The 27,736-nt window shown below is 39.6% G+C and overlaps 1 protein-coding gene across 19 annotated transcripts in view; it reads right to left on the reverse strand.

The window, feature by feature from the left end:
* SIL1 (SIL1 nucleotide exchange factor) overlaps window positions 1-27,736 on the reverse strand; it is a 250,318-nt gene that overhangs the window by 56,861 nt on the left and 165,721 nt on the right. For 6 of the 19 annotated variants that reach the window (XM_086411869.1, XM_086411868.1, XM_086411866.1 and 3 more), the window contains one exon: window positions 26,032-27,236. The exons of the other annotated variants lie outside the window; for them this stretch is intronic. In XM_086411869.1, the coding sequence (XP_086267995.1) occupies window positions 27,206-27,236 (31 nt within the window). In that variant the 3' untranslated portion in view covers window positions 26,032-27,205. Of the gene's footprint in view, window positions 1-26,031; window positions 27,237-27,736 lie in introns of those variants that run through there. 19 annotated transcript variants of the gene reach the window in all.

Below are 27,736 nucleotides of genomic sequence, written 5' to 3' on the forward strand. Positions count from 1 at the left end.
GATTCTTAACAGCAACAACAGAAGGCAGAATGGAATAATACATTTAATTCACTAAGAGAAAACAAATGTCATCATAAAATTTCATATCCAGAGGAAAGAGAGGGGCAGAAAGGAGGAAGAAAGGGAAAGGCAGACAGGCTCATAATCTGAAAGTAGAATACATGTTCTTTTCAGGCACATGTGAACACTTATAAAAACTGATCATACACTAACAGAAAGTCTCAATTATTTTCAAATGACTGAAATTATAAAAGTATTTATCTAACCACAAGATAGATGTTACTAACAAAAACATAACTATGAACTTTCTGTTGCATTTGGAAATTGAGAAATACACTTAAGTGACATTCTCCATCCCCCTTCTGATGTCTATGTAGGAAGTTTTCTCTGTCCCTCTTCTTACTTTAATAAAACTCTGCTACACAAAAGCTCTTGAATGATCAAGCCTGGTCCCTGGTCCCAAAGCTAAATCTTCTTCTTCAGAGATCACGAATCCAACAGCGTTCAACGTAAGCTATCATCTTGGGGGCTTGTCCGGGATGTTCAGAACAAGGTAAGAACACTCAGAGTTCTAGCCTCTCTGCTTTCTCAGTATACAAGTTTTCTGATTTACTTTACTAACTCTATGGTGTATTTGTGTGAATGAATGACACGTCCTGTGCGGTGCCTTCGTAATGACTTTGTAATGACTGAAGGCAACCCCCAAAAGGGGAGCTTTGTCGGGAGTTTATACCGACCTGCCAATGCCAAGAGAAATTCAAGGTCCCTGCAAGGGGAGTGACCAGAAATGGGCAAAGCATGTGGACCGAACTTTCCTTTCTCAGTCATCTTTTCCTGGTCGCTGACTATTTTGTAATTGCGTGGGGAATTGCAACTACTAACCTAATTTGTCAGATCATAGACTTTCAGGGGAACTGTGATCCATGCTGTTACTATGTACTTTTACTTAGATCCCATGTACGGAAGCACCTAGCCTTGCTAGGAGCAGAAAGTTACAGGAGCATGTTTGAGAGCGAGGCAGAGCTCTAGCTCCAGGAACGTCTCTCAGGCTAGAGGTTACTCTCTTGGCTGCCTGCCTCAGGGGCCAGCGACCTGAAAGTGAGTCTTTGTCATGGCTGTGTCTCCTATCTATGTGCATAGAAGCCCTGCTGTTGACCATGAGGTTTTTTAGTACACAGAATGGGAACTGAAGGATCTGGTCAGATTGGAAATGCAATGGGCTTCTTCCTTTGGTAGCACTAGCTCTTAATGGACCAGAGGAGGCTCTCTGATGGCTTTTGTCTCAACTCCTTGCATATTCCTTATGTGGAATCTGTGGAAATGAACTGGAAGGATTGGCCCTAATAGCTCAAGAACAAAAATCACTTTTTCTTCACTGGCTAACCCTCCACCATCTCTTTTGCTATCACATATACTGGTGTGGTGACACTCAGGAGGGACATCTTGGTTGCTGTTCGTCCCTTTATGACTCGCCACTTCTACTGCAGTCAGGACTGTACTCAGGAATGAACATATGCACACATAAGATGGATGCTTCCCCTAATAGTACTAGCTTGGGAAACATTCCAGGAAAGCTACTCTGTTACACTTTGGGTGGCATCAGAGCAAAGGGCAAATCAAACAAATGTCTTGGTGGCATGGAAGTAAGTCAATCTGGGATGCCATCAGGTCTACCCCTGGTGCCATCTCCACCCGACCTTAGTGGTAGAAACTGAAGGGATGAGTAAGACGCCTGTGTCGGTAAGGGACCGACTAAGTTCAACCAGGGAAGGAAAGTTTCAGTGGAGAGTCCGTCTACATCCCCATCTAGAGCAGGGAAGGATGCTTCTGGTGGAAAAAAACCACGGCTGTGGATGCTGCTTTTTTCTTACAGATGGGAGCTAGCAGTTTCAGAACCACTTCTTTAAAATGTATTTAAAAAAACTGGGACAAGTTCAATCCCCAAAATTTAAAAAGACACACCTGATCTTCTTCTGTGATACTGAATGGCCACAGTATTCTTTGGAAGACAGGAAATGCTGCTGACCTGCTGAAGGATCTCAATTATTACTGTTACAACTAGACCGGTTCTGTAGAAAATAAGTGAAATGGATAGAAGTGCCATATGTGTTGCTCTTTATCTCTCTGAAAGACATGCCAGACTTATGTCCTAAGAGTGCAGATTTGAGTGTGAAACCTTCAGCTGCCTCCTGTTCTCTTACTTTGCCCCTTTACCTGGGGCTCCCAATGGAACAGGTTGAGAATCAGGGCACCCTTCTAGGAGGGGTTGCCTCAGTCTTGATAGAATTTCAAACAGTCCCAATTGCAGTCGAGACTATTTAGAGGATCCAAAATGTACATAGAAGCCTTTACGGGACTAACTTTACTTTATGAGCTTACTTGGAGAGATTTAATTTATGTCTTGGGACAGACACTGACTCCTGACACGAGTGCTCTAGCTTTGGGGGAAGCTACAATTTTGGAGATGAATGGCTTCAGGGTGAGACAAGGGGAAAGAGGGAACATGAAATAGCCCTCCTTCCTACTGGGAGCCAAGTGGTTCCAATAACAGAGCAACTTTGCTGAATGTATTCTTGTAGGACTCAAGTGAGCACATGCTAACACTTTATGCTAAGTTGGCTGACATAGAACAGGAAGAGAAGGAAACTCCTGGTAAATTCCTAGATAGACTAAGTGAGGCTCTCCACGGGTTTACTGATGTTGATCTTGAAAGTGCAGGAGGAGGAAGATAGACTTCTCACTCAGTCACCTCCAGATATCTGCCGTAAGTTACAAAAACAAGCATTTGCACCAAATCAGTCTTTAGAAAAACTGTTGCAGCTGGCTCAGACGGTATATTATGATAGAGAATATGAGGAGGAAAAATCGAGGCAAAAAAGAAGCAGGCAAAAGACTGAAGCCCCAACAATGGCTGTTACACCTGCTGTTAGAAACAGCCTGAGAAAAATGCCCAGAGGGACCCAGGTGAAAAGGGACAGACTTGTTATTACTGTGGAAAGGAGGGGCATCGCAAGAGGGATTTCCCTCAGGCATCTAAGCCGCCCCCAGCTCCAGGTCCAGTCTGCAAAGGACCACACTGGAGACGAGACTGCCCTCTGAAGTGTAGGCCCCAAGGGTCAGAATCACAAGATAATCTGGACTGAAGGTGCCCAGGGGTCCCCACACAAGCTCCCATCCTAATTACACCTGAGGAACTCCAGGTATTAATAACTGTGGAGGGCCAATCAGTTGGCTTCTTTAGGACACTGGGGCAACTTTCTCTGTGCTCACTGAAGCCCCTGGTCCGCTTTCCTCCTGATCCAGTACTGTAATGGGACTGTCTGGATGAGCCAAACATTATTATGTCAGTGATCTTTTAAGTGGCAACTGGGACTCTGTGCTGTTTTCTCACGAGTTTCTAATCATACCAGAGTCTCCCTCACCCCTTCTAGGGAGGGATATACTAAACAAGGTCCAGGCCTCTGTTTTCATGAATATGGAACCATTTCTTTTTAATGGAACAAACTGTAAATCCTAAAGTGTGGGCTGATGGAAAAGCTGTGGGTCAAGCACAAAATGCTGTTCTTGTCATTATCAAGCTCAAGACACTCACCTATTTTCACATCAAAAGCAGTATCCACTAAAGCCCAAGGTTAATGAATGGGCAAAATCTTACTGTACTGATTTCTCATGATATAAGTGGGATCTTAAACTCTAAAGTTCAGAGCAACAATGCTCCACCTTTAAAGCTGCTGTAACTCAAGTGGTATCAAAAGCTCTAGGAATAGAATATCACTTACACTATTCCTGGAGACATTTTTCTTCAGAAAAAAGTTTAAAAGGCTAATGACATTATTAAAAGACACCCATGTAAGCTAACTCAGGAAACACAAGACAGTCAGTTTACAGTTCTACCCATAGCTTTAATCAGGGCTCAAATTGCAACTCCCCGCCCCGCCCCAAAAGAAGGGACTCTCTATGACAGACTGTTTTTGTGCACAGATATTGTCATAGAAAAAGCATGATACTGTCATCAAAAAAGAGAGTTCCAGAAAAACATCTATTTCTGCTTTATTGACTATGCCAAAGACTGACTGTGTGGATCACAATAAACTGTGGAAAATCCTGAAAGAGATGGGAATACCAGACCACCTGACCTGCCTTTTGAGAAACCTGTATGCAGGTCAGGAACCAACAGTTAGAACTGGACATGGAACAACAGACTGGTTTCAAATAGGAAAAGGAGTACATCAGGGGTGTATATTGTCACCCTACTTATTTAACTTATATGCAGAGTACATCATGAGAAACGCTGGGCTGGAAGAAGCACAAGCTGGAATCAAGATTGCCAGGAGAAATATCAATAACCTCAGATATGCAGATGACACCACCCTTATGGCAGAAAGCGAAGAAGAACTAAAGAGCCTCTTGATGAAAGTGAAAGAGGAGAGTTAAAAAGTTGGCTTAAAGCTCAACATTCAAAAAACAAAGATCATGGCATCCGGTCTCATTACTTCATGGAAAATAGATGGGGAAAGAGTGGAAACAGTGGCTGACTTTATTTTTGGGGGCTCCAAAATCACTGCAGATGGTGATTGCAGCCATGAAATTAAAAGATGCTTGCTCCTTGGAAGGAAAGTTATGACCAACCTAGATAGCATATTGAAAAGCAGAGACATTACCTTGCCAACAAAGGTCCATCTAGTCAAGGCTATGATTTTTCCAGTAGTCATGGATGGATGTGAGTGTTGGACTACAAAGAAAGCTGAGTGCAGAAGAATTGATGCTTTTGAAATGTGGTGTTGGAGAAGACTCTTGAGAGTCCCTTGGACTGGAAGGAGATCCAACCAGTCCATCCTAAAGGAGATCAGTCCTGGGTGTTCAATGGAAGGACTGATGTTGAAGCTGAAACTCCAACACTTTGGCCACGTGATGTGAAGAGCTGACTCATTTCAAAAGACTCTGATGCTGGGAAAGACTGAGGGCAGGAGGAGAAGGGGACGACAGAGGATGAGATGGTTGGATGGCATCACCAACTCGATGGTCATGGGTTTGGGTGAACTCCGGGAGTTGGTGATGGACACAGAGGCCTGGTGTGCTGCGGTCCACGGGGTCTCGAAGAGTTGGACACAACTAAGCAACTGAACTGAACTGACTGTCATAGATCCTGAAGCCTTAAAATTTAACTATGTGACTCAGCTTTTAGCTTTTCAACAGACATTACCGGGAGGTTAACTCCTGACCCAGCCTTTGAGTTAAACAAGCCGCTGTTTGAGCCAGGAACCAAGATGAGCCTGAGAATCTAGGTGGGCTTGCTTCTGCTGACTCTCAAAGTCCTGAGTCTGCCATTTGACCCTTAAGACAGCGCCTTCCTGTCCTGGACTCATTCCTATGCTGCATTCCACAATCCATCTAATTTCTGGGTCTGCAGAGCACTCCCCTCCTCTTCAACTGAAGACTTCCCACGTGGGTTTCTCCGCTTCAAGGAAAAGGACTTTCTTCAACTCTGTGATGACATCTAACAATGCTAAGATGGATTGATGTAACTATGGACCTAATGTAACTTTTAATTTTGATTAGATTTTAACTCGGTTTAATGACTATTTTGCCTTACATCTGTAACTGTAAAATGGGGTTTGTTTCTAACCATCTGAAAGCTTTTAGGTTAAAAATGGTTGTCCAAGCTCCTACGAGTGCCACAACCTCTTCCAACTATTACTTGGGGCCTCTGGATCAGAGACCCTCAATATGAGGGTTAGGAGAATATGTTGCCTCAACAATTTAGGGACAGTGTCCCATCTCAGCAGGAAGTAGTTATGGAATGAAAACAACACCCCTTTCCCTTGGCAACATAATTCTCCTATAAGAAAAGGGGGGAACGAGAGAGTCAATTCCTAGGCAGGTTGATAAGAAGTCCAGGGTCCCCGAGGAAGAGAAAGGGGTCTGGGGCTCTCAAGGAGGAGATAGGGGTCTGGAATTCTCAAGGAGGAGGAAAGGACAAACATCTTTTTTTCTCTACATTCCTTAGTCTCAGTGAAATAAAACATTTTTTTTCTTTAAGCCTGGAACTGATGGTTACACAACAAACAACTCAGTTTAAACTCTGTACTCAGAATTATATGGGCTTTGCTCAGCTCAGTAGGTAAAGCATCTGCCTGAAATGCAGGAGACCGGGGTTCGATTCCTGGGTCAGGAAGATGCACTGGAGAAGGAAATGGCAATCCACTCCAGTACTCTTGTCTGGAAAATCCCATGGACAGAGGAGCCTGGCGGGCTACAGTCCATGGGGTTATAAAAGTGGGACACTCTACTTAGTGATTAAACCACCAAGGATTATATAACAACAATGTATCCTGCTTAAGGACAGTTTCTCCTTCCTGAAAACCTTCTGGCTAATCCCGTTATCTTAAAATGTAAATTATGGGAGTGGGTCTAGTTAGATCTTTACAACCTCCAGACATTCTTTCGATTTATTGTAATAACTAATTAAAAAATATATAACTCCCTTGCTAACACTAGTGAGGGGGGCATTCTCCATCCCCCTTCTGATGTCTATATCAGAAGCTTTCTCTGTCCCTTTTCTTACTTTAATAAAACTCTGCTACACACACACACACAAAGGAAATACACTTAAATATAAATAATGAACCAAGTCATAATTAAAATTTTTAAATATCTTGAATGAACACTAAAGTAATACATATCAAAACTTTTGGATGTCACTGAAGAAAAAAGAAAACCCCTAGAAATGAAAAATATAGCCATTTAAATTGCAACTTTATGGATGTAATAAACACACCAGACACTACTGGAGAATCAATTCATCTGAAAATAAAGTGGAAGAAGTCATTCAGAAAGAAGCACGAGAGATGAAGAGATGAAAAATATGAAATAACAGTTAAGAGATGTTAGAAACACATGGTCCAATATAATCCTGATAAAAGATTAGGGAGAAGAGAAAAGTATAGGGGAAAGCCAACAAACCAGGAAATGACAATAAATCAGGAAATTTCCACAACTGAAATCTAAAGGTTGAAGTAGCATATTGAGAGCCAAACAGGATAAATTAAAATAAATTCCCTGGATATATAACGGTAAAAATGGCTAATAATTAAATACAACTGAAAAACCTTAGAACAATCAAGGGAAAACTGATTGCCTACAGAAGGAAAAACTGTTACACTGGCAATAGATTTTCCATCAATAACAACAGATACCAGAAGGATAACTAGATACAGTATCATTCAAGGAAAGCAAAAGGATGACAGTTTCAGGAAAATCTAAAAAAGCTTACCAGGTCAACATCTGATGAAAGAATAATTTGAGAAATTGATCTCCAGAAGGAAAAAGTAGGCAAAGGAATCAATAAACATATAGGTAAATATGAACAAGCATGAACTCTAAAATATTAGCACTGATTATGGTAATAATGACTACTTAATAAAGTTGGTTAAAAACAAGTTGGAAATAAAATATTAGCCAACAAAATCACAGAGAATGGAGAAATCAGAATTAAAGCATTCTTAACAGTTCTTATACTGTTTGAGAGAAGGTAAAAAAACTGTACACTTCAGCAGCCCAATTAAGCATGTTAAAAACTTAAAGGTCATCACTGAAACAAATAGCTGAAATTAATCCAACTATGTCAACAAGTCACAATAAAAGGACTCTATTAAATTCACCCACTAAAAAGCAAATGTATTTAACTGAATTAACAAAACAAAATCTAGCTATATGCTATAAAAAGAAAAAATATATCCAAAATACTATGGGAGAAAAATAAGGGATGGAGAAAGATATACCGAGAAAATGCTAAGAGCAAAGAAAGCTGATATATATATAAATATCAGATGAAATGGACTTTATGGTAAAAATGACTTTTTAGGGATAAAAATAATCATACTGACATAAGGCACAGTGCATCTGGAGGTTATAAGAATCCTGAATCTATATACATTTAACAACCTTCAGATCAGATCAGATCAGATCAGTCACTCAGTCGTGTCCATTCTTTGCGACCCCATGAATCGCAACATGCCAGGCCTCCCTGTCCATCACCAACTCCTGGAGTTCACTCAGACTCACGTCCATCGAGTCAGTGATGCCAGCCAGCCATCTCATCCTCTGTCGTCCGCTTCTCCTCCTGCCCCCAATCCGTCCCAGCATCAGAGTCTTTTCCAATGAGTCAACTCTTCACATGAGGTGGCCAAAGTACTGGAGTTTCAGCTTTAGCATCATTCCTTCCAAAGAAATCCCAGGGCTGATCTCCTTCAGAATGGACTGGTTGGATCTCCTTGCAGTCCAAGGGACTCTCCAACATCACAGTTCAAAAACATCAATTCTTCGGCGCTCAGCCTTCTTCACAGTCCAACTCTCACATCCATACATGACCACAGGAAAAACCATAGCCTTGACTATTTTGTTGGCAAAGTAACGTCTCTGCTTTTGAATATGCTATCTAGGTTGGTCATAACTTTCCTTCCAAAGAGTAAGCGTCTTTTAATTTCATGGCTGCAGTCACCATCTGCAGTGATTTTGGAGCCCAGAAAAATAAAGTCTGACACTGTTTCCACCGTTTCCCCATCTATTTCCCATGAAGTGGTGGGACCGGATGCATGATCTTCGTTTTCTGAATGTTGAGCTTTAAGCCAACTTTTTCACTCTCCACTTTCACTTTCATCAAAAGGCTTTGAAGTTCCTCTTCACTTTCTGCCATAAGGGTAGTGTTATCTGCACATCTGAGGTTATTGATATTTCTCCTGGCAGTCTTGATTCCAGCTTGTGTTTCTTCCAGTCCAGCGATTCTCATGATGTATTCTGCACAGAAGTTAAATAAACAGGGTGACAATATACAGCCTTGACAAACTCCTTTTCCGATTTGGAACCAGTCTGTTGTTCCATGTCCAGTTCTAACTGTTGCTTCCTGACCTGCATACAAATTTCTCAAGAGGCAGGTCAGGTGGTCTGGTATTCCCATCTCTTTCAGAATTTTCCACAGTTTATTGTGATCCACACAGTCAAAGGCTTTGGTGTAGTCAATAAAGCAGAAACAGATGGTTTTCTGGAACTTTCTTGCTTTTTCTATGATCCAGCGGGTGTTGGCAATTTGATCTCTGGTTCCTCTGCCTTTTCTAAAACCAGCTTGAACATCAGGAAGTTCACGGTTCACGTATTGCTGAAGCCTAGCTTGAAGAATTTTGAGCATTACTTTACTAGCATGTGAGATGAGTGCAATTGTGCGATAGTTTGAGCATTCTTTGGCATTGCCTTTCTTTAGGATTGGAATGAAAACTGACCTTTTCCAGTCCTGTGGCCACTGCTGAGTTTTCCAAATTTGCTGGCATATTGAGTGCAGCACTTTCACAGCATCATCTTTCAGGATTTGGAATAGCTCAACTGGAATTCCATCACCTCCACTAGCTTTGTTCGTAGTGATGCTTTGTAAGGCCCACTTGACTTCACATTCCAGGATGTCTGGCTCTAGGTCAGTGATCACACCATCGTGATTATCTGGGTCGTGAAGATTTTTTTTGTACAGTTCTTCTGTGTATTCTTGCCATCTCTTTTTAACATCTTCTGCTTCTGTTAGGCCCATACCATTTCTGTCCTTTATCGAGCTCATCTTTGCATGAAATGTCCCTTTGGTATCTCTGATTTTCTTGAAGAGAATCCTAGTCTTTCCCATTCTGTTGTTTTCCTCTATTTCTTTGCATTGATCGCTGAAGAAGGCTTTCTTATCTCTTCTTGCTATTCTTTGGAACTCTGCATTCAGATGTTTATATCTTTCCTTTTCTCCTTTGCTTTTTGCTTCTCTTCTTTTCACAGCTATTTGTAAGGCCTCCCCAGACAGCCATTTTGCTTTTTTGCATTTCTTTTCCATGGGAATGGTCTTGATCCCTGTCTCCTGTACAATGTCACAAACCTCATTCCACAGTTCATCAGGCACTCTATTTATCAGATCTAGGCCCTTAAATCTATTTCTCACTTCCACTGTATAATCATAAGGGATTTGATTTAGGTCATACCTGAATGGTCTAGTGATTTTCCCTACTTTCTTCAATTTAAGTCTGAATTTGGCAATAAGGAGTTCATTATCTGAGCCACAGTCAGCTCCTGGTCTTGTTTTTGCTGACTGTATAAAGCTTCTCCATCTTTGGCTGCAAAGAATATAATCAATCTGATTTTGGTGTTGACCATCTGGTGATGTCCATGTATAGAGTCTTCTCTTGTGTTGTTGGAAGAGGGTGTTTGTTATGACCAGTGCATTTTCTTGGCAAAACTCTATTAGTCTTTGCCCTGCTTCATTCCGTATTCCAAGGCCAAATTTGCCTGTTACTCCGGGTGTTTCTTGACTTACTACTTTTGCATTCTAGTCCCCTATAATGAAAAGGACATCTTTTTTGGGTGTTAGTTCTAAAAGGTCTTGTAGGTCTTCATAGAACCGTTCGATTCAGCTTCTTCAGTGTTACTGGTTGGGGCATAGACTTGGATTACTTTGATATTGAATGGTTTTCCTTGGAAACAAACAGAGATCATTCTGTCGTTTTTGAGATTGCATCTAAGTACTGCATTTCAGACTCTTTTGTTGACCATGATAGCCACTCCATTTCTTCTGAGGGATTCCTGCCTGCAGTAGTAGATATAATGGTCATCTGAGTTAAATTCACCCATTCCAGTCCATTTCAGTTCGCTGATTCCTAGAATGTCGACATTCACTCTTGCCATCTCTTGTTTGACCACTTCCAATTTGCCTTGATTCATGGACCTGACATTCCAGGTTCCTATGCAATATTGCTCTTTACAGCATTGGACCTTGCTTCTATCACCAGTCACATCCACAGCTGGGTATTCTTTTTGCTTTGGCTCCTTCCCTTCATTCTTTCTGGAGTTATTTCTCCACTGATCTCCAGTAGCATATTGGGCACCTACTGACCTGGGGAGTTTCTCTTTCAGTATCCTATCATTTTGCCTTTTCATACTGTTCATGGGGTTCTCAAGGCAAGAATACTGAAGTGGTTTGCCATTCCCATCTCCAGTGGACCACATTCTGTCAAATCTCTCCACCATGACCTGCCCGTCTTGGGTTGCCCCACGGGCATGGCTTAGTTTCATTGAGTTAGACAAGGCTGTGGTCCTAGTGTGATTAGATTGACTAGTTTTCTGTGAGTATGGTTTCAGTGTGTTTGCCCTCTGATGCCCTCTTGCAACACCTACCGTCTTACTTGGGTTTCTCTTACCTTGGGCGTGGGGTATCTCTTCACGGCTGCTCCAGCAAAGCGCAGCCATTGCTCTTTACCTTGGACGAGGGGTATCTCCTCACAGCCCGCCCTTCCTGACCTTCAGTGTGGGATAGCTCCTCTAGGCCCTCCTGTGCCCGCGCAGAAAACAAATCAAAACTATAAGGAGGTATCACCTTACACCAGTTACAATGATCATCATCAAAAAATCTACAAACAATAAATGCTGGAGAGGGTACAAAGAAAAGGGAAGTCTCCTACACTGTTGCTGGGGATGTAAGTTGGTGCAACCACTATAGAGAACAGTATGGAAGTTCTTTGAAACACTAAAAACAAAACAATCATTATGATCCAGCAATCCTACTCCTGGGTATATACTCAGAGTAAAACAGTTTAAAAAGACACATGTATCCCAAAGTTCATTGCAGCACTATTTACAATAGCTATGACATGGACGTAACCTAAATGTCCATTAACAGAGGAATGGATAAAGAAGATGTGTACACATATATACAATGGAATATTACTTGGTCATGAAAAAGAACAAAATAATGCCATTTACAGCAATATGGATGGAACTAAAGATTGTCATACTGAGTGAAGTAAGTCATACTGAGAAAGACAAATATCACATGATATCACTTATATGTGGAATCTTTAAAAAGGTGGGGAGGGGGTACAAATGACCTTATTTACGAAACAGAAGTAGAGTTACACATGTAGAAAACAGACATATGGTTATGTTACCAGCAGTTACAGGGTCGGGAGAGATAAATTGGGAGATTGGGACTGACATATACACACTGCTATATATAAAATAGAAAACTAATAAGAACCTACTGTATAGCACAAGGAACTCTACTCAATACTCTGTAATGGCCTAAACAAGGGAAGAATCTTAAAAAAAAAGTGGATATAAGGCTCTTGAGAGTCCCTCAGACTGCAAGGAGATCAAACTAGTCAATCTTAAGGGAAATCAACCCTGAACATTCATTAGAATGACCGTTGCTGAAGCTCCAATACTTTGGCCACCTGATATGAAGAGCTGACTCACTGGAAAAAGACCCTGATGCTGGGCAAGATTGAAGAAAAAAGGAGAAGGGGGTGGCCAAGGATGAAATGGTTAGGTAGCATCACCAACTCAATGGACATGAATTAGAGCAAACTTCAGGAGATAGTGGAGGACAGAGGTGTCTCGCGTGCGGCAGTCCCTGGGGTCGCAAAGAGTCAGACATGACTTAGCAACTGAACAATGGTAACTGATTCACTCTGCTGTACCCCTGACACTATAATAAAAAAAAATTTTTAAGAGATATAAAATCTAAAGAGACTTAAATATTAATGAAATTGAATATGAAATTAAAAAAAAAATCTACCCACACAAAAATATGTCAAGCAAGGTGGTTCTACAGGTAAGTTTCATCAAGACTTTATGGAACTGATAACCCCATCTGGTACAAAACGTTCCAGACATTAGAAAGGAAAGGAAAGCATTTCATATCCTTTTATGACATCACTATAAGCTTTATACAAAACATATAAGAACAGTATGACAAACACTAAATTTGAGCTTACCTTGCCTGTTACCTATGCCAAGTAAAATTTTATAGTAAGCTCTGATAACTCTTTCAATGTCATAGTTTTCTCTGGATTTATACTTGAACAACATATCTGAGTTTATATAAATCTGATTGGTTTTGATGGTATTCTCTCACAAAAATGAGATACTTGCGGGGGAAAAAAGCATTTTTTAGAGCTCTTTGTCTGTGGAGTCCTAATATCTATCTCAGTAAAAATAATTAGGGACTTCCCTGGCAGCCAGTGGTTAAGACTCTGTGCTTCAGCTACAGGGGGCACAGGTCCAACCCCTGGTTGGGGAACTTGCATGCTGCAACATCACAGTCAAAAATAAATAAATAAATAATAAAAATAGTCAAGTTTATATTTTGTAATCCACAAGAACAACAAAGTCCTTAATATTGTTAAGGTCACATTTAGATCATTATTAAGCATTAAGGCTTCTATAAGAATAAAATAAATGCTCTCTCATAAAAAAAGACTAGTATAATAAAAAAAAATCATATGACTAACCTGAATTATAATCACAAATTTTAAAATTCTAAATTAAGGAGTAAAAAGCTAAGTCAAACAAAATATTAAAGATTAAAATATATCATAGGCATGTAGAATAGTAGAAAAACTCCTAATGCAATTCATCTCATCAGTGAATGAACAGAAACAAAATCATACAGTCACTTCTACAGATAAAAGAAATTATCAATAAAATCTAATACAAATTCATGATTAAAAACCCAGAAAACTAAGAAGAGAATTTTTTAGCTTATTAAAAGCCTATAATAAATGTAGTATTTAATGGTAAAATATTGTGATTCCCTCTAAAGACAAGAATAAGACAGGAATGCCTCTTATTAATATTTTAATAAACACTGTATTAAAGATGCTAAAAACTACAATAAGAACAAATGAGGATAATGAAAAAGAATGAAAACTGTTATTTTAAAATGACATGACTGTCTAGGAAGAACTACTAAGAAACACAGACAAACTATTAGAAGAGATAAGACTTTGGCAAATTTGTTAGATACAAAATCAAACAATAGCAACAACAAATTAGAAAATGAAAACTTGAAAACAATCTTATTTACAATAACAAATCCTGTAAAGTAGTTAAGGATAACAAAAGATATTTAATACTTAAGTGGAAAATTACATATCTTAATTAAAAGATTTAAAAACATCTACCTGGAAAGATAAAGTTGGACCATAAAGAAAGCTGAGCACTGAAGAATTGATGCTTTTGAACTGTGGTGTTGGAGAAGACTCTTGAGAGTCCCTTGGACTGTAAGGAGATCAAACCAGTCCATCCTAAAGGAGACCAGTCCTGAATATTCATTGGAAGGACTGATGCTGAAGCTGAAACTCCAATACTTTGACCACCTGATGTGAAGAACTGACTCATTGGAAAGGACCCTGATGCTGGGAAAGATTGAAGGCAGGAGGAGAAGGGAACAACAGAGGATAAGATGGTTGGATGGCATCGCCGATTCAATGGACATGAGTTTGAGCAAGCTCGAGGAGATAGTGATGGACAGGGAAGCCTGGTGTGCTGCAGTCCACGCAGTCGCAAAGAGTCTGACACAACTAAGCAACTAGACTGAACTAAACTGAAAAGACAAGCCACATTCATAGATGGGAACACAATTTTATAATTATGCTGATTCTCACAATCTGTAAATTTACTTTAATGGAAACAAATAGTTTTTGTTGACCCTGACAAAGTGTGTCTAAAATCCACATGGAAGAGTAAAGGGCCAAAAACATTAAAGGTGATTTTAAAGAAGAATAAGAACAAAGGATTTGTTTCACCTGATAGAGAAACAAACATATAAAGCTATAGTAATGGAAATGATATGAGATTAGTATAAGGATAGATATAATTTCATGCAAAGATCAGCACAATAAAGGACAGAAAAGGTATGGACCTAACAGAAGCAGAAGATATTAAGAAGAGGTGGTAAGAATACACAGCAGAATTATCCAAAACATACCTCAACGACCCAGATAACCACAATAATCTGCCTGCCAAAGCAGGAGACATGGGTTTGATCCCTGATCCAGGAAGATCCCACACGAACAATTAAGCACGTGTATCACAACTACTGAGTCTGTGCTCCAGAACCTTGGAACAGCAATACTGAGCCCAGGAGCTGCAACTTCTGAAGCCTGCGAGTCCTACAACCCATGTTCCACAACAAGAGAAGCCATAGCAATGAGACATCCAAGCGCTGCAACTAGAAAGCAGACCCCCATCACTATAACTAGAGAAAAGCCCGAGCAGCAAAGAGTATCTGCTGCTGCTAAGTCGCTTCAGTCGTGTCCGACTCTGTGCGACCCCATGGACTGCAGCCCACCAGGCTCCTCTGCCCATGGATTTTCCAGGCAAGAGTACTGGAGTGGGGTGCCACTGCCTTCTCCAAAAGAATACCTAGCAAAGCCTAAATAAAAAAAAAAATTTTTTTAAACTGATAAATGGATATGTACCACATCATCCATAACACGGCAGATAATGTTTGATTGCCTTTCTTTTGCAGCCATTCATGGTCATTACCAAGATCCATCAGTTTGTTAAAGGTTACAGGATAGTAATATTCTAACTACAACACTCTTCCTTTTTTACCTAGGATTTCTCTATTAAAAACTTCCCCTAATGGGGGAGGGGTGGGAGGGAGGCTCAAGAGGGAGCAGATATATACATAGTTATGGCTGATTCCAGTTGCATGGCAGAAAACAACACAATATAGTAAAGCAAGAAAAATAAAAACTTCCCCTCAACTAGTTGAGTATGCAGAGATTCAGTTCATATGGGAAAGAAGAGATAAACATATAATGCTTTATTGTTTCTATTTGTTACTTTCGATTTGAATTGTTTCCCTACCCAGCACTCTCTAAAAATTACCAAAGAGGTTTAAAATTTGTTCAAAAGTATCATGATGAATTTGGGGATTTAAACATATTTTATTTGCTTCAATTCACTGCAGTTCTTATCCATCTTGAAATTCCTAGAGTCCCATCTATGGTCACTGGGAACCTTTTCAAGTTGAATCCTGAGTCCTTTACACAAGACCCAAGTAGTCTTTGAGAATGTTCTTGCTTTTGATTATGACAAGACATCCAACCAAAAAAAAAAAAAGACATCCAAGATCATTTTGCACACATTTTACTCCAGATTTGAAATGAGCCAATGTGAAATCAGAGTTCCTTTTAATGAAAAATGCTATTTTAGAGGAAAATGTTGTTTATTAATAGAAAATACAATCTAGGAAGCCCAGTTGACCATTGCTACTAGCTTTATCTTTTTTTCTAGATTCTTTCAGTGGACAGAGCTAACAAATACATTTTTTAAGAAAAAAATTCATCATGAAATCATGCTAATACTTTCGATCCAAAATCAGGACTAAGAGGGATTTTACTCAATATTCAATTTTACATCAGTATCTCCCCTGTCACGCTGAAAATCCTGGCTCTCAGAGAAACCAGCATAAATATTCATCTGCTTTATCCCACAACACACATAACAGTCTCAGAATAACAACACTAACATTTCCATTAACAAGATTTCTAAAAAGTTTTACAGATACCTTTGTCTTTAAAACGCAACCAAATTGGGATGCATAGTTAAACTACTGGATTGTAAAATCACATGAAATAGTTCCTCCTTGTGTGATTATCCCACCAATTCTATAGACAACTAGATTCAATTGTTTCATTTTGTTCTCAATTTTTATGAGAAATAATTTTTTGTAATTACTTTGAGTTTTAAAATTACATAAAATATCTGCATGATTGCAGTCCCTCTCCCTATATCAACCATTTATCTTTCATTTTTTAAAAAAACATAAGCACATATGAATGCTTAATAGCACTTATTCATAATTTTCTCTACTTTTTTCATTTAACAATATATCCTGGGAAATATCACAACAGACATATTCTGTATTATACAGAAACATTCCTAAATCTTTTCTTACAACTCTGCAGCACTCCATGGAATAAATGATACAATTTATGGTATAGTATAATTTATTCCATCTATTCCCTGCTGATGGACGTTTGGACTGATTTCCCTCTTTTGCTATTACAAATAGTGCTACCGTGAATAACCTTGAACATACATACGTCTTTTCATATCTTTATCAGTATTATTTTAGAAGTAGAATTCTAAAAGTAGGAATATTTCAAAGGGTAAATATATGTGTGCAATTTTGTTAGCTACTGTCAAATTTCATTCTGTAAGGGTTGTGCTATTTTTAAATTCTACCACCAATGTATAAGAGCCTATTTCCCCACAGCTTCACAAACAGAATATACTATCAACTTTTTTGGACTTCTGCTATCCTGATGGGTGAAAAACGGTATCTCAGTGTAGTTTTAGTTGGTCTTTCTCTTCTTATGAGTGAGGCTGAGCATTTCTTCCTATGGTTAAGTCACCTACACTCTCTTATTCTGTGGTGTGTGTCTATCCCATTTTTCTATAGGGTTATTAATGTACCTACTCTCTATTTTTAGGCATTCTTTATATATATATTGGAATACTAATGTTATATCTCTAACCTAATTTGCAAACATTTTTTCCACTTTATTATATATTGAGACTGTTTTAGAATAAATTCTCGGCTTAGAGATTTTTAAGGCACAAAGAGAACATGATTTCCAGTCCAAAAGTACTCAAGGGTGAAGAATTTCCTTGGAAATATTTCTACCTTCCACTCAAAATCAAAATGCCTTTTCTAACTAGAAGATTTTCATTTTTCTAATTCTCCTTTTCAAGGGCTCAAGTTTTTATCTCCTGTCTCCCAACTTAACACCTGTTGAAACCACGTGATCTTGGCCATTAGGAAACAAGTGTTCTCATAACAGATGTAACTTCCAGCGTTTCATATCTCTTAGAATTTGTGTCTCTGGAACTTCTCTCAATTTCTTACAGGACTACCACATAAAGAATATGTTATTTCCCCTTTAGGAATTCAAAGCAGTAGCCCTAAAGTTTTTTTGACCGCTGAATTGAGCAATGTTTAAGGAAATGTTTATATGTTACAGATCCAGCATCTTCAAGTTTTCTGAACCAAGAATTCTTTTTGAGAAATGTTAATCACCATATGCTAGATACAGAAGTCTTCCAACTTTGTTTTGCTACTTATTGTATAAATTTTAAATACAAATGTAAAACACACTCACTAGTGGAAAAATGAAACAAAATAGAAAACAAAAAGCTTCCTTGTTCCTTGTGGCTTCATTACTACCACTTATTTTTGGTGATTTCAGCTTTTGTGCTGGACCATTTAGTTTGCACCATGAAATGCTCTAAGCAGCTACATGAAACTTACCCTCTATAAAGTGCTGCGGCTACCACCGGCTTGGATACCAGTTTCACTCTCAAGAAGCTCGGTTTTATTGGGAAAACAGAGGAAAGAATTGGCATTTGCAGATAATTAGTTGTATGAGACAGTTTAGGAGTCCAGACAACAAATGTTAATAAAGTTGAAAGGAAAGAACTTCATGGGCTGGAGTTATACAGTGAAGAAATTAAGGAGGAGGTAGTCAATACTGAAAAAATCTGAAAGCAGCCCCACAGAGGATGTGGAGGAGGCAGGAGAACATTACAGAGATAGATTTAAAAGAAATGCAGAAAGGACAAGTTCATTAAGCAAAGTGGTGCCTCCCTCCCCACAATGAACCCTTTGTTTCTTCAATACCCTGGTCAGGCTTAGCTCTCATTTTACATTTGTCATTAACTGCCATTTGAAAAAAGAAATAAGACTTTGAATGCAGCTTTAAAAGCTATAAGGCCATCCAACTGCTTGGGCCAACCTGGTTAATATGACAGTTAATTTATGAGATACAAAATGGTTTGAGCATCTCTCTGCATCTGGAGGAGTGAAAAATTAGGTTATGGAGTCAAGAGGTCAGAACTAGTACTAGGAATCGCACTTGGACTTTTATTCAAATTCTGGCATCTCCAACACGTGACTGCATCCCACCTCTAACCTTCTCTTTTGGGCCTTTAGCTGTGGGGAAGAGTTGGGGGTTGGGAGTGGGGAGTGTTGCTACATATGTATTATACAGACCTAGATTTTTAAAGGGTCAAGGTGATATATCTGACAATAATATACAATCTTGATGTACTCCTTTCCCAATGTGGAACCAGTTCTAACTGTTGCTTCTTGACCAGCATATAGATTTCTCCAGAGGCAGGTAAGGTGGTCTGGTATTCCCATTTCTTTAAGAATTCCCCATAGTTTGTTGTGATCCACACAGTAAAAAGCTTTGGCATAGTCAATAAAGCAGATGTTTTTCTGGAACTCTCTTGCTTTTCCTACGATCCAACGGATGCTGGTCATTTGATCTCTGGTTCCTCTGCCTTTTCTAAATCCAGCTTGATCATCTGGAAGTTCTTGGTTCACTTTGAAGCCTCACTTGGAGAATTTTGAGCATTACCTTGCTAGCATGTGAGATGAGTGCAACTGTGTAGTAGTTGGAACATTCTTTGGCATTATTTTTCTTTGGGATTAGAATGAACACTGACCTTTTCCAGTCCTGTAGCCACTGCTGAGTTTTCCAAATTTGTTGGCATATTGAATGCAGCAATTTAACAGCACCATCTTTTAGGACTTGAGATAGTTCAGATGGAATTCCATCACCTCCACTAGCTTTGTTCGCAGTGATGCTTCCTAAGGCCCACTTGACTTCAGACTCCAGTATGTCTAGCTCTAGGTGAGTAATCACACCATCATGGTTATCCGGGTCATGAAGATCTTTTTTTATAGTTCTTCTGTGTATTCTTGGCACCTCTTCTTAATAGCTTCTGCTTCTGTTGGGTCCATACCGTTTCTGTCCTTTAATTGTTCCCATCTTTGCAAGAAATGTTCCTTGGTATCTCTAATTTTCCTGAAGAGATCGCTAGTCTTTCCCATTCTATTGTTTTCCTCTATTTCTTTGCATTGATGACTGAGGAAGACTGTCTTATCTCTCCTTGCTATTCTTTGAACCTCTGCATTCAGATGGGTGTATCTTTCCTTTTCTCCTTTGCCTTTCACTTTTCTTCTTTTCTCAGCTATTTGTAAGGCCTCCTCAGACAACCATTTTGCCTTTGTTTCTCTTAGGTATGGTTTTGATCACTGCCTTCTATATAATGTCATGAACCTCTGTCCATAGTTCTTCAGCACTCTATCAGACCTAATCCCTTCAATCTATTTGTCACTTCCACTGTATAATCATGAGATTCGATTTAGGTCACACCTGAATGGTCTAGTGGTTTTCCCTACTTTCTTCAATATAAGTCTGAATTTTGCAATAATTCAGACCTATGAATTCTGATTCATAATCTGAGCTCATGAGGAGTTCATGATCTGAGCCACAGTCAGCTCCTGGTCTTGTTTTTGCTGACTCTATAGAGCTTCTCCATTTTTGGCACAAAGAATATAATCAATCTGATTTCGGTATTGACCATCTGGTGATGTCCATGTGTAGAGTCATCTCTTCTGTTGTTGGAAGAGGGTGTTCACTATGACCAGTATATTCTCTTGGCAAAACTGTTAGCCTTTCTCCTGCTTCATTTTGTACTCCAAGGCCAAACCTGCCTGTTACTCCAGGTATCTCTTGACTTTCTACTTTCGCATTCCAGTCCCATGTGATGAAAAGGACATCTTTTTTTGGTGTTAGTTCTAGAAGGTCTTGTAGGTGTTCATGGAATCATTCAACCTCAGCTTCTTTGGCATTTGTGGTTGAGGCATAGTTTGGATTTCTGTGATACTGAATGGTTTGCTTTAGAGACAAACAGAGATCATTCTGTCATTTTTGAGACTGCACCCAAGTACTGCATTTCAGACTCTTTTGTTGTGTTTCTTCTAAGGAATTCTTGCCCACAGTAGTAGATATAATGGTCAACTGAATTAAATTCGCCCACTCCAGTCCATTTTAGTTCACTGATTCCTAAAATGTTGATGTTCACTCTTGCCATCTCCTGTTTGAGCACTTCCAATTTACCTTGATTCATGGACCTAACATTCCAGGTTCCTATGCAATATTGTTCTTTACAGCATTGGACTTTACTTCCATCACCAGTCATATCCACAACTGGATGTTGTTTTTGCTTTGGCTCCATCTCTTCATTCTTTCTGGAGTTATTTCTCCACTCTTCTCCAGTAGCATATTGGGCACCTACCGACTTGGGGAGTTCATTTTTCAGAGTCATATCTTTTTGCCTTTTCATACTGTTCGTGAGGTTCTCAAGGCAAAAACATTGAAATGGTTTGCCATTCACTTCTCCAGTGGACCATGTTTTGTCAGAACTCTCCATCGTGATCCATCCATCTTGGGTGGCCCTACACGGCATGGCTCACAATTTCATTGAGTTAGACAAGACTGTATACTGTCACCCTGTTTATTTAACTTATATCCAGAGAACATCATGTGAAAAGTCGGGCTGGATGAAGCACAAGCTGGAATCAAGATTGCTGGAAGAAATATCAATAACCTCAGATACACAGATGACACCACTATTATGGCAGAAAGCAAAGAGGAACTGAAGAGCCTTGTGATGAAAGAGGAGAGTGAAAAAGTTGGCTTAAAACGCAACATTCAAAAAACGAAGATCATGGCATTTATCCCATCACTTCATGGCAAATAGATGGGGAAACAGTGGAAACAGTGAGAGACTTTATTTTCTTGGGCTCCAAAATCACTGCAGATGGTGACTGCAGCCATGAATTTAAAAGATGCTTGCTCCTTGACAGAAAAGTTATGACAAACCTAGACAGCATATTAAAAAGCAGAGACATTACTTTGCCAACAAAGGTCTGTCTAGTCAAAGCTATGGCTTTTCCAGTAGTCATGTATGGATGTGAGAGTTGGACTGTAAAGAAAGCTGAGTGCCAAAGAATTGATGCTTTTGAACTGTGGTACTGGAGAAGACTCTTGAGAGTCCCTTGGACTGCAAGGAGATCAAACCATTCAATACTAAAGGAAATCAGCCCTGAATAGTCACTGGAAGGACTGATGCTGAAGCTGAAACTCCAATACTTTGGCCACCTGATGCAAAGAACTGATTCATTAGAAAAAACCCTGATCCTGGAAAAGATTGAAGGCTGGAGGAGAAGGGGATGACAGAGGACGAGATGCTTGGATGGCATCACCAACTTGATGGACGTGTGTTTGAGCAAGCTCTGGGACTTGCTGATAGACAGGGAAGCCTGGCATTCTGTAGTCCATGGGGTTGCAAAGAGTTCAACATGACTGAGTGACTGAACCGAGATATCTGAACCATCTACTATTACATCATTAATAGAGACAGCATCCTCCACTCTGCCCTCATGCGTTATCTGAAAAACACTTCATTTCCTAGGTGTCACTTTATTCTTTAGTTTCTTCATTATTACTTCCTAGCACTCAATGCTAGGTCCGGCTATACATTAGGGAAACAGCAAGTTTAAGACAGAAAATGAATTCTATTGTCCCCTGGACTAACAGGGTTTATCATCATTTAACAGGTAATCAAACAAATATTTAACTGCAAATTGAGATAAGTGCTATGAAGAGAGATATTTAAAATTTATTAATTCGAATATGGTTAGAAGCAATTAACAGAATAATGACTAACAGAATCTTTAAAAACAAAAAAAAAACTCTCATGACAGAAATATGTAAATAGATGGTTCTAAAGCCAGTATAGTAGCTAAACTGTATCATAAAGAAGCTAGTCTTGTCTTTCCCCTCATTTATCCTCTTCAGCATATCGCCTTTTTGTTCCTGTGCATCTCATCTCACTGGTCTAAGCCAGCTGCAGCTCCGACAACAGCTGTAGCTCCAACAACTGTTACTCCAACAATTGTAATCAAGGTAGAAAGAAGTAGACAAGGTCTCCTTACTATCTTTGTCTTTCAGTTCAGTTCAGTCACTCAGTCATGTCTGACTCTTTGCAACCTCATGGACTGCAGCACGCCAGGCTTCCCTGTTCATCACCAACTCCCAGAGTTTATTCAAACTCACGTCCATTGAATCGGTGATGCCATCCAACTATCTCATCCTCTGTCATCCCCTTCTCATCCCGCCTTCAATCTTTCCCAGCACCAGGCACTTTTCAAATGAGTCAGCTCTTCGCATCAGATGGCCAAAGTATTGGAGTTTCAGCTTTAGCATCAGTCCTTCCAATGAACACCCAGGACTGGTTTCCTTTAGGATGGACTGGTTGGATCTCCTTGCAGTCCAAGGGACTCTCAAGAGTCTTCTCCAACACCACAGTTCAAAAGCATCAATCCTTCAGCACTCAGTTTTCTTTACAGTCCAACGCTCACATCCATACATGACCACTGGAAAAACCATAGACTTGACTAGACGGACCTTTGTTGGCAAAGTAATGTCTCTGCTATTTAATATGCTGTCTAGGTTGGTCATAACTTTCCTTCCAAGGAGCAAGTGTCTTTTAATTTCACGGCTGCAGTCACCATTTGCAGTGATTTTGGAGCCCAAGAAAATAAAGTCTGACACTGTTTCCACTGTTTCCCCATCTATTTGCCATGAAGTGATGGGACCAGATGCCATGATCTTAGTTTTCTGAATGCTGAGCTTTAAGCCAACTTTTTAACTCTCCTCTTTTACTTTCATCAAGAGGCTCTTTAGTTCCTCTTCACTTTCTGCCATAAGGGTGGTGTCATCTGCATATCTGAGGTTATTGATATTTCTCCCTACAATGTTGTTTCCAGATTGTGCTTCTTCTAGCCCAGGGTTTATCAGGATGTACTCTGCATATAAGTGAAATAAGCAGGGTGACAATATACAGCCTTGACATACTCCTTTTCCTATTTGCAACCAGTCTGTTGTTCCATGTCCAGTTCTAACTGTTGCTTCCTGACCTGCATACAGATTTCTCAAGAGGCAGATCAGGTGGTCTGGTATTCCCATCTCTTTCAGAATTTTCCAGTTTATTATGATCCACAGTCAAAGCCTTTGGCATAGTCAATAAAGCAGAAATAGATGTTTTTCTGGAACTCTCTTGCTTTTTCGATGATCCAGCAGATGTTGGCAATTTGATCTCTGGTTCCTAATGCCTTTTCTAAAACATGTTTGAACATCTTTATAAGAGAACAAAATCCTTCCCAGAAGCTTTTCCAGCAAACATCTCTTTATGTCTCATTGTCCAGAACTGGGTCAAATGCTTACCTCTAAATCAATCTACATCCAGAGAAAATGGGATTGCCATGCCTGATTTAAACTATTCAGGGCTCATTTCCTAGCACTGAGAGAGGGAGTCCCCTCCCTAAACATGTTGCTGCCCTCACAATATCAAGGTTCGTTAAAACAGATTTATAAAAATGAAATCATTGTTTAGTAGACAATAATTGTGAAAATAAAAATCCACAGGACTCAGTGACTAGGTAAATAACTAGAAAGAAACAAGACTCAAATATCACTCCAAAGTTTTAAGCTTTGGTAACAAAGACAATCATAAGGCCAAGAACAGATAAATAGAGAAGTGGGAAGAAAAGCCTAGCTTTTGAGATAGACAAAAATGAATTCCATTTTCTTCTCTTTCAGTTTGATGTGCAATGACACAGTCTGATAGAAATGGAGGAAAGGACCTGAGAAGAAAAGCTAGCTTAGACACTGGAGTTATCCACAATGAGGTAGAATTTGAAACCACAGGAAAAGGTGGGACCATTGGGAGAGAAAATGAAGAGACAATAGTGACAAGGCCATGAAAATTCTGGTAAATGGCTGTAGTCAGGAGATATTGAAAAGATAATGTTGCCATAAGAAGAAAATAGATGGAGTAATTAATTACAGACATCCAAGAACTAAGGGACTACTACAATCACATAGCAGCTGAGAAGTAAAGTTTCCAAAGGAAAGTAGTGGTTGACATTGTTGAATGTTAATGGAGATGTCAATAAAGACAAAATACTCTTGAACCATTTCAGCGATTGTATCTCATGTGCACTTATTGGATCCCTAACTGTCTAATCTTTCAAGAAGTTTGGAAGGGAAGGCTGGCAGGGGACAGTGGCTAAGTAATCGAACATTTGCAGGCTAAAAGGAGGGAGCCTAGAGAGTGGCAAGACAGTGAAAAAGAAGAATGGTGAGGGGGAGAAAAGGAGGATGTGAAGAGGATGGAGGTCATGACAAGGGTAAGAACCATATTTAAGAGGAGAGATGAAAATGTGAAGAGATGATGGAAGTGGGCAGACAACACGAAATGCTGGAGAGGGGAGGGAAATTAATTTCAAGATACCTAGTGGCTGACAGCAGTAAAGGTAGAGGTCAATGGAAATGATCCCCCAAAAAGCCACAAAAGTCAGGCAAGACAGAGACGATACAGATAAGCACTAAAATTCAAGGATAGCAGGAAAGAAATTTGAAAATTGGAGGCCAACAAATGGAAATGGGACACAAAGATTTGACACTGGCCAAATGGTTAAAATTAATTAGTAAAATATCCATGGGAAGAGTATAACTAGAAAAATTAGAGAACCAACAAAGCATAGGGTGAGAGGGTGAAGGTCAGCAGTGGGGTGAACATTCATTTTACAGAGAGATGTATGTAACCCAGTATTTCCTAAGGAGGGTCCAATGAAGACATCAAAGATAGGGTAGAGTGTAATCCTATTCCAGGGATCCATCACAAGAGAACATAATTGCACTATGGCTGACAGCACACATACCTCCCTTTTTACACTATGCATAAGTTCATGAAAAAGGACTGCATATAGTGAGCTTTTACAAGCCGATATAATTGAATAATTCATACATATGCATAAAAGAACTCATGGACAGTGGACACCAAAAGTGACTGAGAGAGGTGCCATCATAAGATGAAAGCAGGTCATAGAAAGACCACTGAAAATATGTGACTTGAAGAAAGGAGGAAGGGAAGGAGGAAGGAAAGGGAGGTAAGGAAAGATAAAGATGCCAAAGACATCAGACTCCTACCTTCCTATTTCTACATATCATTTTATGCAAGAGCCTGACCTGCCTGCACATGGGCCAACAAAAACTCTGGCAGCTGAAAATGAATGTGTGTGACCCATAATAAGTGTGAATAATATTTAAATAAGGGAACAAACTGTTTCAGTGGCCGTGTAACACCGAGTGGCCACATCAATTATGTTTATGTAAATTCTTTCTTCTTGATCTTGGAATAACCGCTTCCCACTACGGAAATGTCTGTGGAGGTCTTATGAAGTAATTAACCCAGGCAGGCAAATAAATACGCTCATGAAGCAGCAAGACTGACACCAAGAGATACATGTGGTAGAAGGTAGGCATTTAATAGAAGAGAAAATGAGGAAGACAAAGGTTTGCATTTGTCTTCAATGCAAAACAAAAGAAACACTTTAACTCTGAGTTACAGTGAAAACGCAAAGTAAAAAGGACACACAATGAACACAATGTTATACCCCATGTCACTGATAGGTGTTTTATAAGCATTTCACAGGATTTATTGGATATTATGTTCTTCCATATTCATTCAGTCTTAAAGGAAACCTATGATTGTTTCTAGATAACAAATGAAAAAGGTGAGGCTTAGAAAAGTGAAATCACTTGCCTACAAGTAAACAGCCAGGAAATGACAGAAACTGGACTTGAACCTAGATTTTCTGACTGTATGTACCAGTGGTCTACCTAGTTCTTGCAAACAGTCAAACATCTGGACTGAGTGAGCTATGTTTTTGCTCATCAGCAGAAAACTGGAAGGAATGATCTCTAAATAAGATTCCCAAACCATGAGACTCCATGATTCCAACATGCTCACGACCTCTTGAAAGCCCTCTTGACAAAGAAAGAGCTGATCCAATCACTTTGTGTCTGCAGGTATGCATACATGGGTGCCACGTGTGTACTCACCTGCAGGCTGAGGGCAGGTAGGAAGCTGCAGAACCAATACTTAGGACACCAGGAATAAATAATGAATATCAGACTAGACCACTGAATCCTACCTCTGCATGGAAATATTCTTACCTTCCATCAAGTTCCTCTTTGCATAAAACACTTACATTTTCATGGTGTTCAGGAGCCTGCTGTTGGCTTCCAAATGCTCTGGCGCCATACCATGCTGTCACTGTAACTGCCCTCCAGTGAGCCATCAAAATCCCAGCTAGAACATTTTGAATACGGCAGTTTTCTTGCCACCAAAACACTAAATTGCAATATTTTATATTTATCTCTATTTAAATTTTAGTGATACCACATAAATGTTAACACAGTCTTACACTAATACAATCATGGAAAAGTCTTAATAACACCACACATTGGCACAGCCTCCATATGAGTTATGGCCTGCTAAGCAGTCCCAAAGCAAGCTTCTCAAGTCGCTTAGCTCCCCTAAACCAAGCTGTGACATCAAGACGTTTCTTTTCTCCCACGAAATGTGTTTCCAGAAGCAATGGCAAAGTACATACAGAATCATCTGTTCACATTCAGAGTACAGAGAAGATTTCCAAAAAGGGTCTGGAAAAGAGGTTAATAATGTTTGAACCAATTATTTTATAGCTTGAGAAACAAAAAGTGAACTTCAGTAAGTTCTCAAGCCTCTAAAGTCTAATGAGGATAAAGATCTTAACTTGTGCAGGGCTGAAATCACAGCTGTCAATGACAAATTTATAGATTCTTCACCTTTCCAGTAAATGCACAGGCAGTGATTTCCCTGCATGGCTCTGGTCAACAACAGCGAGAGAGGAATGCTCTGGAGTCCACAAGACAAGCAGGGCTTAAACATGGGGCAGGTAAGCAAGAAGGGAAACAAAGGCCTGCAGTGCTCCCAGCCTCTCACCTGCAACAATTCTGGCTTTCCTAACTTTGCCTTTCAATTTACTAAGAAAAGATAGCTAAGTCTTTTAGAATTAGAGAGTATCAGACTGAGATTCTGATTAACCAAAGATAATCGTAGATGAAAGGCAAAGGAAATCTTTTCAAAACAAAGAGTCCAATGATAATGTTCAAAAGAGCCC

This window comes from Bos grunniens, chromosome 7 (assembly GCF_055505025.1).
Source record: "Bos grunniens cultivar Pamir isolate PY7600 chromosome 7, Bosgru_T2T1.0, whole genome shotgun sequence".
Taxonomy (NCBI): Eukaryota; Metazoa; Chordata; class Mammalia; order Artiodactyla; family Bovidae; genus Bos; species Bos grunniens.